The sequence below is a fragment of the Cetorhinus maximus genome, chromosome 1 (assembly GCF_964194155.1).
Source record: "Cetorhinus maximus chromosome 1, sCetMax3.hap1.1, whole genome shotgun sequence".
Taxonomy (NCBI): domain Eukaryota; kingdom Metazoa; phylum Chordata; class Chondrichthyes; order Lamniformes; family Cetorhinidae; genus Cetorhinus; species Cetorhinus maximus.
In genome coordinates, this window is record NC_135879.1 from 140,676,369 (window position 1) to 140,688,855 (window position 12,487).

Here is a 12,487-nt window from a genome sequence, read left to right on the forward strand (position 1 = left end):
GGCATATGGCAATGTTAATGCAAAACAACAGCAACATAATGCGAATGCAGGTATTGAAGATCAACATTGACGTAAAATGACATGCAGGACAACATTACGCAAGGACTTCCTGAATATAAAAGTTAGGACTTTAAAACAGTGGTATTTGGAATTGCAATACCATGCTCGTTCTACCTCCTGCAAGCAGCCTACATTCTCACAAATACAGTCAACTTTAAAATACTATATTTTTAGCACATTCTCTTAACATAACTTTTTTAAACTTTTTAATTGACTGGGCCATCAAACAAAGCCAGCAGCCTAACTTGTAACGTGATCTCTAAGTGAGCCTGACATTCATTTCAAGAAAGCAGAGCAATTGCATCTAACCTTAAAAGGATAGGGACCTACATTCTATTTTACATTGTGCAACGTTCCTGTCCTTTATATAAAAAAAACGCATCATATGGCTTAGTGAAAACTGTGCCAAGGGACATTCATTTTTATTGTATAAAATTTGCTGATTTCCTTTCATCCTCAACTCGTAAAAACTAGTGAATGTAGAACTGAGATTATAATGCTATAGTATTGATACTAACAGTACTTACATACAAAATCATTAACTAGCAGTTATGTCACAATTGCTAATGACCCTTTGCGTAAACTTAAGTTAATCTGGAACTGCGACCCACATGCCTTTCTCAAAGTGCAACGCACCCATTTCCTCATTGGTGCCAAGCTGCACTTGTTCACTGTGCCTCTATTGAATATATTCAATACAGTAAATTCTAATGTCTTTATCCTCATTTTCAAATTCTCTTGTTCTTTCGTACTATTTTAGCTCAGTAAATTTCTCCAGCCTCATGTCCTGCTCCCACCATCTGCTCTCTGGATTACTGCTGATTTTCCATCTAACCTCAGAAATGGATCAGCATTGTCCCTTGGCACAGTTCCACTAAGTCAGATGATTGGATGCCCAAACTACATTCCCTTGCTACCAATCCCTCTACCTTCAAAACCTTTTCAAAATTCTATCTCTCGGTGTCTTTGGTTTCTCCCGTTGTCTTAATCATTCCTATCTTCTCTTCTGTGTACTTTCTTGTACCCTTGTAAAGCAGTCAGGCTTCTGTCTCTGTTTCCTATAGCAGATTTACATGGCAGTCTAGATGATGCTTATAATCTACGGTTCCATTACTTTCCAGAATCTGGATTTTCATGCACTTGAAGAGGCCACAGAGTATGATGGAGGATTCACAAAGGAATCTAGGATAGTGAGGTATTTGTTTGGTCTTTGTGCTCACACTGGTATGCCACTTGCTGCATTTCCCACATCCAATGTCTAAGCACCTTTCTTCATTGGCTTTTAATTCCATCCTTAGAAAGAATGTAGCAGACTAAATAGATACTGTGTGTCATATATATATATATATATATAAAAAATTATAATGCTCTTTGGTGTCAAATATGAATCTCGTAATTTTTTTACATACTCGACATAACATGATGCAGTAATGCTTTTCAAGATTAGATTCTGGTGTTGCATTTTCAGTGGCGTTCAGTCGGACTATTACAAATGAAAGAATGTTGCTGCAAGTCATGTAATTTGTTGCTGTGGTAGCATCTCAACACACAAGAATTAGGAGCACGGGTAGGCCATTTGGCCCCTCAAGCCTGCTTCATCATTTGATAATTCATGGCTGACCTGGTTGTGACCTCAACAGCAAGTAATTAGGAAAGCTAATAGAATGTTATCATTTATTGCGAGGGGAACTGAATATAAAAGTGGGGAGGTTTCAGTTGTACAGGGCATTGGTGAGACCACATTTGGAGCACTGTGTACAGTATTGGCCACCTTATTTAAGGTAGGATGTAAATTCATTGGAAGTGGTTTAGAGAAAGTTTACCAGACTAATAACTGGAATGGATGGGTTGTCTTATGAGGAAAAGTTGGATAGACTAGGCTTGTATCCACTGGAGTTTGGAAGAGTAAGAGGCGGCTTGATTGAAACATATAAGATCCTGAGGGGTCTTGAAAGGGTGGATGTGGAGAGGATGTTTCCTCTTGTGGAAGAATCTAGAACTAGGGGTCACTGTTTAAAAATCAAGGGCTGCCCATTAAAAACAGAGATGAGGTGAAATTTTTTTACTGACGGTTGAGTGTCTTTGGAGCTCTCTTCCTGAAAAGATGGTGGAAGCAGAGCCTTAGAATATTTTTAAGCTAGAGGTGGATAGATTCTTTGTAAGCAAGGGGGTGATAGGTTATCGTTGGAAAGCGGAATGCAGATTTCAGGTTGCTATCAGATTAGCCATGATCTTATTAAATGGCAGAACAGGCTTGAGGGGCTGAATGGCTCCTTGTTCATATGTTCATAACTCGACTTCGCTGTTGCCCCTCGACTCCCTTGCCGATCAAAAATCTATCTAACTCAGTCTTTAATATATTCAATGGCCCAGCCTCCACTGCTCCCTGGGGACAGGATTTTCTTTTGTCTTGTATTTGCACAGCAGGAAGGAAATTAGGCAATCTGCCCCCTGGAAAATTCATCTGTTTCTGAAATAAATTTTTATTTTAAATTAAAGTAGACCAGCAGTATTGTCCTTGCTTTTCTTTTTAAATGGTTCTTCTTAATATTAAAATCACTTTGTGAGATAGAATCAGCACTTTAATAGGTCAAAGCATGGACCTGCTTAAAATATGGATTGTATATTTTGCTTAATTTTATCCCATATTAATCCAACTCACAGTGAGCTCAAAATTAATACAGTAAGTGTAGCAAGAGTGAAATGAATTCTAGCAATTAGCACACAAAATATCCGAAAGCTTGGACAGCACAAAAAGTTGATTAAAATTGCTAATATCAACTTAATATTACAAATGTTTTTTTTTGTCTGATCTCTTTCCCTCCTGAACACTTTTCTAGAGATTTCTGGGGAATAACCCACAGTCTCCCAGAAGAACAGAAGCGTCAGTTTCTGCAATTCACCACAGGCTCTGACCGGGCTCCTGTCGGTGGCCTTGGCAAAATTAAGTTGATCATTACCAAGAACGGACCAGATTCAGACAGGTATGTTTTAGGCTAATATTTTTCCTGTGATTGGTTTGTTCTTTTATAGCTGCTTATTGAACTCTGTATATGAAAATAAGCAATGCAAATAACTTAGTTGGAGGGATGCAAGTTTCTTTTTTGACTGGGATGCTTGCATCGAATTATATTCAATCTACAACACTGAAACAGGCCAACTGATCTATGCTGACGTTTATGTCCACGCAAATCACCTCCCATGCCTTTTCATCTAACCCTATCAGTACCTTTCTCCCTCAAGTATTTACCTAGTTTCCCCTTAAATAAATTTATGCTATTCACCTCAATCGTTCAATGTGGTAATGAGTTCCACGTTTTTACCACATTTTGGAAAATAAGTTTCCCCTGATTTTTTTGAACACGAATGCACAATATGCTTGAGATGTCCTAAATAAGTGTCCAACATCCTTAACTCTACACATATGCCAGACTGAGCATCTACGTTACACACAAGACTCTTTGAACTCCAGACCTCCTCTTGCCCATCAATTAATATCTCATATTGACCAACCAGGCATGTAGTTTGTAAGATAACTGCCTCTTTCAAAATGTAGTGTGTTCTGCTACCATTTGGCAACCCAGCTGAAAAACTTGGAAGCTGGCTCTGATTAGCAGAGGAATTTAATACTTTATCTGTGATTTCTTTTTTTAAATTAGAAAGCAAAACAGACTCCTTGGTTTCTGAAATTTTTGGTTAGTTAAATTCTCAAATGAATGGCACAATTGAAAATGTTGTTAATGCTATTTCAAATACAGTAGTTACTTGTCTGGAACTAGTTGAAAATCAATACGCCCAACTCCAAGACATTCAGCAACACTATCCATAGAGCATATTTTGCACTGATGTGGTTTAATTTTTTGCAATCTGAGACATTTCCTTGCATCTAACTGCAATCCTTAAATATTATTGTTGATTAGAACTAAGGGTAGGTCCTGTTAATCTGAACAAACACCATCCATTATGTCACTATCTTTACTGATCAGATTTGATGGAATGTGTTTAAAATCTCCAGAGCGTCCTACTAAAAATACTGAAATATGCAATTAGTCATTTGGTAGTACAGAATGTTCTGTACTAACAAATGCTGAAGTGTTGTAACTTAGTTTTTACTGCACTTGTTATATGTTCACTTCTTACACGGCGATGTCAGTGCTTTGAACAGCTGTTTACTTAAAATCACCGAAGTTCTCAAACACAAGCCCTGAGGCTGCGGCCTCCAGTTCTTTTTCTTTGAATTGATACATCCAGAATTGAAATCTAGTGGGAGAAAAATAGTTTCTTCAAGTGTTTTTTTCTATTTACAGTCAGTAGCAGGCAACCTTCTTTGCCCTGTCTTCAGTTGTACCCAAGACTAAATTACAGCTTGTCCTGATTCTTGTTTGGGGGAAAAGGCACGAGTTAAGAGTGTGATGGAATACTCCCCACTTGCCTGAATGAGTGCAGCTCCCACAACACTCAAGAAGCTTGACACTGTCCAGGACAAAGCAGCTGCTTGAGTGGCACCACATTCACTCCCTCCACCACTGACGCACAGTAGCAGCAGTGTGTACCATCTGCAAGATGCACTGAAGGAATTCACCAAGGCTCCTAAGGCAGCATCTTCCAACCCACGACTACAACCATCTAGAAGGACATGGGCAGCAGATAGATGGGAACATCGCCACCTGGAAGAGCCCCTCCAAGTCACTCACCATCCTGACTTGGAAATATATCGCCGTTCCTTCGCTGTTGCTAGGTCAAAATCCTGGAACTCCCTCCCTAATAGCACTGTGGGTGTACCTACACCACATGGACTGCAGCGGTTCAAGAAGGCAGCGCACCACCACCTTCTCAAAGACAGCTAGGGATGGCAATAAATGCTGGCCCAGCCAGCCAAGCCCACATGCCATGAATGAATAGAATCAAAAATAAAATTCAGCAAGATTATACAAGCAAAGATGCAATTATCAATATGTACACACAGCTAAGTTGGCATGGTGGTGAACCATATAGTACAGGAAAGCCCTGACTTTCCAGCTCTTGTTCTTTACGGATTAACTGGGAGCACTAAAATCATCCTAAATGTTCCAGAGTTAGCTAACAGGTTTGCCACTCCCAAAGACCGTAGGACCATAAGACGTAGGAGCAGAAGTAGGCCATTTGGCCCATCGACTCTGCTCCGCCATTCAATGAGATCATAGCCGATCTGATAATCCTCAACTCCACTTTCCTGCCTTTTCCCCTTAACCCTTGATTCCCTTACTGATTAAAAATCTGTCTATGTTCCCCTTGAATATACTTAACGACCCAGCTTCTACAGCCCTCTGCGGTAAAGAGTTCCACAGAATAACTAACTTCTGAGAGAAGAAATTCCCCTCATCTCTGTTTTAAATGGATGACCCATTACTTTGTCCCCTGGCCCTAGGCTCTCCCACAAGGGGAGACAACCTCTCAGCATCTACCCTGTCAAGCCCCCCAAGAATCTTATGTTTCAATAAGGCTGCCTCTCATTCTTCTCAACTCCAATGAGTACAGGCCCAACCTACTCAACCTCTCTAGTGATAGCAATCTAGTGATCCCATCCAGAAGTTGAATATCAGTGCCAGTCAGAAGATGAGTGAAGCCTATTTAACTAATGTCCCCCATAGAAGCACATTCACAGTCTAGCTCCACACATAAAATTGCTGCCTTTAGAAAAACAGTAAAGAGCTGCTAGCACCCAGCGAGCCATATACAAACATGTAGCATTACTTTCAGGAGAGGAGGAAATTGGATAATGGAGCTCAAGGTTAACGAAGATTATGTCATAACGAGGTTGTAGACCATTTGATCTGAGGACTGAGAGCTGTCGTGGTTTCATTGTAGTAATGTAACTGAATTGTTTTTCTTTAGTAAGGATACTTCCAAAGTCAGGCATATTGGGGAAACACTCGTACCTTGCTAGTAAAGTTCTTAGCCAGTGTTTGCATCTGGGGAACAGGGTACGTGTGGTCATGTGAAATTACTGTCTACAATAAGAGAGAAATTTTGAAAATTGCATTTTATGCCTCTGACCAGGACTGAACTGTGATCAAGACCCAGACTTACCAGAGTATTCCATGTTTGACCATGATGACCTCCAAAATCTGTCCATACCAAATGTGGACAAATAACTCTGAAGTATATTTCAGGCTCAGGGAGCCAAGTTTAACTGGCACTTCCAGGACTGGGTTGTACACAGAGTTTGACTGGTTATTTGCATTTTTATGCATGTACATGGGACAATTTGGTAAATTTAGAAGATTAAAATGCTTTTTACCATTATCCCCAAGAGAGAGAGCCAATTTTGCAAGGGTCTTCCATAGTATTTCAATTTATTTCTCCCTGGTAGAGTGCTAACCTTGTCCTGCAATACTCTGCCTTTTGAAATCTGAACAGATTATATTTGTAATGTGATCTAAGGTCTGCAGTTCATGTCTCAAACCACCAAATTTTGACCTGCAGATTGATTTGATCCAGCATTAACCCTTGATCCTCTTTACACACCTTTTAACATCATAGCAAATGGGAATCACTTTACTGTAGCAGTATGTAAATAGTGTGTAAAGGCAGCCTCAGACTTGCACACCATTGATTTTGGCAATATAATTTGATACATTGGATTTTGACTCCTCCTAATAACTGCACCTCTTAGTATGTTGAAATCTGTACCAATATATACTCCCAAAAAGCTGACACTCACTGACAGCCCTAAATAAGTTTCATTTTATTATATACAAACTGCACTTTGAAACCACAGACCCTCGCAGATAATGAACTACAGACAGCCTTTGCTGTACTAAGTCAGCTTACAACTTACCCACTTGTCTGGAATTTTGAGGTGGCAGCTGTTGAGAAAATAGCAGTCTTTCTGTTATGGAGATTGCTTTATTGAGCATTTGCAGTGGCAGTAAAAATGCTTAATGTCTGGGATTGAATGCTTGCCTAGCTGTCACGCAGAGATAGAGAGGTTTCATTGCCATTATAGATGCTGGGTAAAGAAATCTCCTTTACACAAAAGCTGGGAACTGCTGGTCAGGCTGAGTGTTAGGAATTGGGCCCTGATTTCACAGGGTAGGGAGTCAGGCTGGAGGGGCTGCTGAATTGTCAACAGTGAGAGACTAGGGAATGAGGGTAGTGGGGCTTGGTGAGAGAGATGGAGAGAATTGGTTCCTCTTTTTCCCCACCCTTGGATTTTCCTCTTCACCTGTTCTCAGATGACCTAGTTCTTGAAACTTCTCTCAGAACAGCTGCAGGCGCAAAACCACAAAGATTCTCAGTAGCAGGGGACTCGACCTTTATCAGGTAGGTTCAAAAAACATTTGTAGAAGTCGGGAGGCCCAATATCATGTGATCAAACCCCCAGGAATGCCTCCAGCCACAGTTGAAAGCCCTATTCCACCAGCACTTCAGGTCCTGATGAGCTGTTAACAACATACTACCTGTTCCTAAACACTCCAAACATTAGCCCCTCCAACACAAGGAGGGAAGGGTCCTGGACAGGTTTTAGGTAGATAATAACTTCTGCCCCTGCACCCCAACCCACCATATTCCCACACCCTGCCCCAAATTTGTCTGGGATCTGCCAGGAACTCTGGCCTGACAACGACAAGCTCATCCTTTTCAGGCTATCAATGTACACCATTTGTCAGTATCGGGCCAACCCTTTCTCAAAGGAGAAGGACCTTGGGATAGCATTGAACTAGGAAGCTCAACAAACGGAAAATGAACTGAAATCATATTCTGCCAATAAGGTTCCAGAATTAGCTATGGCACCAGGTGAGGATGAGGCTAGCTAATGCCGCAGCCAATCCCTGAGTATTTGGTTCATCTAGTTTGCTGTACGTACAATGGTCATTTTAAAAATAAGGACACCAGAGTCCCTTGGATGCCCCTAATTTACATCTTTCACTGTAATCTTAACTTTCGGCCTTTCCCCTGGGTCATTTAACACCATTCATTGTATCGATGTGATTCCTATTTTACCTTGCAATGTGTTATACCTTGCATTTAGCACATCGAATTTCATCTGCCATATTTTTAATGATTTGGGAACAAAATTCTCTGTTATTCTGTAGATTCTTCAGTGACTTAACTGTTCAGTCTCTCCACCCTGGCTTAGCATTGTCTGTGAATTTGACAAAACTGCATTGTTTCTGAATCCAGATAAATTGTGGGTTAAGAGCAGTATCGGGCACTAATCCCTGGGTCCAAATAATCCATGTCCCCAGCCTGACATCTCTTCTCTAGCTAAGCACATTAGGGAGGAGGAGGAAAAAGGACTTGGACAGCAGCTAACTAGGGGATATATCTGTTTCAAACTTCAATTTTTTTTCAGGGGAATTGGAAGAACTTGTAAATTTTTAGGTTAGGGTAGGTTGATTGGGAGCAATAGACAGCAGAATATTGGGACAAGTTCACAGTCTTCTCATTCCATGGTATATTCAGTAGCTCTCCTCAAATAATTTATCTTTCAGTGCAATGGTTAGATCATGAAATCTTAACCTCCTCCATGACTATTAAAAGTGTGTTTCATTTAAATTTTCAAAGACAGGTTCTTTATATTTTGTAAATGCAGGCAATTATCAGCTTTTGCCCTTCACCTCGTTCTCTATTCATTGACGCTTCATTTTTGACTTAAATTCACAGAATTAAGATAAGATTTAATAAAGCCAATCCTCCCATATTTTCTAACCAGCCATGGAGCATAAGCCAGCTGATGATGCCATGCATATTCTAAATTGGAAGTGCTGCTGTTTAACACTCTAGGATGCTGCTTTATATTCTGCAAAAGTCATATTGGACTCGCATGCTACTGCCGAAGAAGGTTGATTTATTTTAAATTGTACAAAAAAACGCAGTGCACACATGGAATTAAAAAACTGAATTTGTTTCTTGCACTCAGACTTGTCTCGCTTGTATCCAATTTACAAGTTGTGCAGTCTACTCTTATGGCAGTACAGCATATTTGATGATTTATGTGGTAATGTAACAAAGGTATATAAATTCATACCTTGCTACTAGTTTTGATTTTGTTTCAAACTGGCCTGAGTTTTTTCATCATGTTAGTGATACATGTGAATTTAATCCTCCTGTGGAGGAAGTCATTATATTAATCCTGCTGCTGTAAGAATTGGTTGTATGATAATTCACAGTAATTTTGAATTATTCCTTTTTTTTCTGAAAGATAGGTCAAAGTAGCAGCCTTTAGGGGGGTCAGCAGCTTTAGTTTTAACATTCCAGGCTGTTTCCTTTCCCATACAATGGCTTGTAATTGTTTTCTGTTCCTTCCTCATCTATTATATTTATTTAGGTAGATTCCAAAATTCTAGGTGGTGTTATTGTAAACACCTAATGGCACACTAAACTGAGTGCTCTGACTAAATACAGGGGACAACAAATGATTGCCCACCACTGCCTGTATGTTGTGTGAGATTCAAATCCACTGGTAGAATTTATCTTGCAAATGATTAGCTAGAGGTTTCTTCTGTTTACTGAAGATTCAAAATGAAAATCATTGATGTAAATAAGATCAAAGGCATTTCAAAGCAACATTGGATTTTTGTCTAGCCTTGTTTCAAGAAATGTGCGGCTTTCCATTTACCACTGGTTGATTTCTAGAAGTAATTTTGTTTTGCTGCTCTTGTCCCTCATTGTGCTCACCTGGACAAGCCTTGTGCCATACCAACAGACTGTGTTTCATAGTGTATCCTGATCAACATTTATCTCTTAACCAACATCACTAAAATAGATTATTTGGTCATTTATTTAATTGTTGTGGGACAAGATGTGCACAAATTGGCTGCTATATTTCCCTGTATAACATCAGTAACAGCACTTCAAAAGTAATTCATTGGCTAAATGGCACTTTGGGACATTGTGAGCTAGTGTAAAGTGCTTACGTAGATGCAAGTTCTTTTGTAGCAACTGGATCATGGTATAAGGAGAGAAGAGTGAGTAAGGCAACAAGTAATGTTTTGCTTAGGTTTATGATCTCCACTAAAAACATTTTGATTTATTTTGAGATGTGGCTTTTTTAAATATTAAAAGTATACATGTCTAAGAACTTGGAATCAATGACTTTGTGTTCATGGCTGTTTTTTTTCCCTAACAGGCTACCAACAACACATACTTGCTTCAATGTACTGCTGCTTCCAGACTACTCCAGCAAGGACAAGCTCAAGGAAAGACTCCTTAAGGCAATCACATACTCAAAGGGCTTTGGCATGCTGTAATTAACTTGTGGCAATGCAAGTAGCCTCATAAACCAAACTCAAATGAAGATGCAAAATCTCCATCTAAAATATAGATTAGTCAGTTTATATGTTGAGTTGGAAAGCCACATTATTATATTAAACATTATGGGCTGAATTAAATGCTGAGGGCAGGCTTCTCACACCCCAGTGTAAATGTTGGTAGCGAGCCGTTCTCTGCTTAGTTCGTCGCCTTGCCTTAATTTTTCAGGCAACAACCCTTTAATCAGTATGAGCTGGGACATCCGTCTGTCTTCATGAAAAGGTCCCACCTCATAAAGCTGCAGGCCAATAGGAGGAGCAGTGGCCACTGCTAGTGCTGCAGGTAGGTCAAGGAGGTGGCATTCAATGACGAACATGAACATTCAGGTACATCCATATGTCTCTCTGGGATCAGACCCCAGTGAGTGGATTGGGGGCATGTTGGGCAAAGCAGGGAATGGGTGGACTTGGAGGGACAAGGCTGAGGTGGGGGTCTCTGGCATGTTGAGCACCAGCCTCTCCCGCCACCTGTTAAATCAGAACAGTAGTGGAACAAGACCCTTAACTGGGCAGTAGTTGCCCACTTAAGGGCCTCAATTGTGCCACAGGCAAGCACCTCATCTGATGCTCATAAAATTATGGTATGGTGGGGTGGGGGAGGGCAAACAACTCTCGTGTGGTGGGCACACAGCCGATGGCACATGCCCTAATTTAAGGGTCCACTCACTTGCTTTTCCTGCTGTGGGTGGTCTATAAAATTCAGCTCTGTTTTTCTCTTTTTTTTCCATGGATTTAAATTTTTAATTTTAAAATGGAGATACCCTTAAGCATAGTACAGTTTGATGTAAGCTATGTGCTGATGACACAAGCAATGAACCTACCAAAATCTGAAAACGCTTGTTCCAGTATTTCCTAATTTAAATATTACTGGCCTTCAATGCAGTTACTTAATTGCTAAGTCAGAGATGTAGGTTAATTTTATCATTATATCCCAAAATCAGTTTATAAAAAGAGTGAATGATGTAAATCTCTGCACAGAAGACTTTTGTCACCCTTCTTACACCTTCACTTCTTCCCCCCCCACCTCAAAAAGAAACAAAAGAATATGACAAGGTAAGGGTATTTGGCCATTTTATGTAGGTGAGAATTTTGGGGGAAATGCTTCTTCCAGCCTAATGAAGAAGTGGTGGTAATGTGATCATTACTGAAGGCGTTCTTTTAAACCAAACTGCTGCCAGTCTTCCTGTACCTCAAGGTTTTTCCTACCTAATTTCCTCAGATATATTGAGGGATGGCAGTTATTTTCTTCTCTATTTTTATACTTGATTTTTCTGCTATTTCCTGAAGGAGATATGCATTCACACAAGTATCAAGCCACTTAACTAAGGAGGGCCTCTAGTGCATGTAACTAATCTTGTTTCATAGTAAATACAATGGTGTATTGTATGATAAAACATAAAAATATTGTGACTTAAAAGAAATTATTTGGATCTGTTGACCTTTGTCCACTAATAAAATGAGAATCATGTCTCTCAATGCAAAGTTGTATTTAATGTACAAATAAAATGGAGAGCAGGATGTAAAGTTATTATGTAGACACAGTACTCGATTGGGGTATGTTTAAAATTGAGTATTGATCTGTAATGTTTGAATTAAAATGGAGTAGTGTAGCATCTGGCATTTATGTTCATCCTGTCTTCTTTAAATTACTCCTGATAAAAGTGGGGAGAGGGAAGAAACTAGGGTATGCTGCACTGTTTGACTTTATCACAGACTGAGAGTTGTACTTTTTTCTCTCCTATCTTTGACATCAGAAAAAAAATTAACCTGGATAATTGAACCTTTGACAGCTGAATGCACCCCAACAAACGTAGCTGAGGGTTTAGACCCTGAAAAACATGATTCTGGAACTCGGTGGCTTTCGTCCAAGACACAAGAAAAGACCAAGTGCAACAGAATGTGAACTTGTTAGAACGATCGGCCACATAATCAAAATCATTCTAAGACTCGTGATGAGGGCATGAAACAGAATTAGACCAGAGGCATCAGAAGAACAATGTGTTAATTGAAGGACAAGGAACAAAGAATGCAACATTTATGTTAAGAATGTTAATGGAGAGAGTAGTAGAAGTCCAAAAAGTGTATATCTAGTTTTATAAATTACACCCAAGCCATTTGACAGAGTGAGGCAT

General features: G+C 39.7%; 1 protein-coding gene across 3 annotated transcripts in view; it reads left to right on the forward strand.

The window, feature by feature from the left end:
- Positions 1–11,973, forward strand: part of LOC144683896 (ubiquitin-protein ligase E3A-like) — a 53,002-nt gene extending 41,029 nt beyond the window's left edge. For 2 of the 3 annotated variants that reach the window (XM_078547454.1, XM_078547467.1), the window contains exons 8-10: positions 1,182–1,255; positions 2,901–3,044; positions 10,175–11,973. In XM_078547454.1, the coding sequence (XP_078403580.1) occupies positions 1,182–1,255; positions 2,901–3,044; positions 10,175–10,295 (339 nt within the window). In that variant the 3' untranslated portion in view covers positions 10,296–11,973. The remainder of the gene's footprint in view (positions 1–1,181; positions 1,256–2,900; positions 3,045–10,174) is intronic. The other variant, XR_013577362.1, reaches the window with a different exon arrangement.
- The last annotated feature ends 514 nt before the right edge of the window (positions 11,974–12,487 follow it).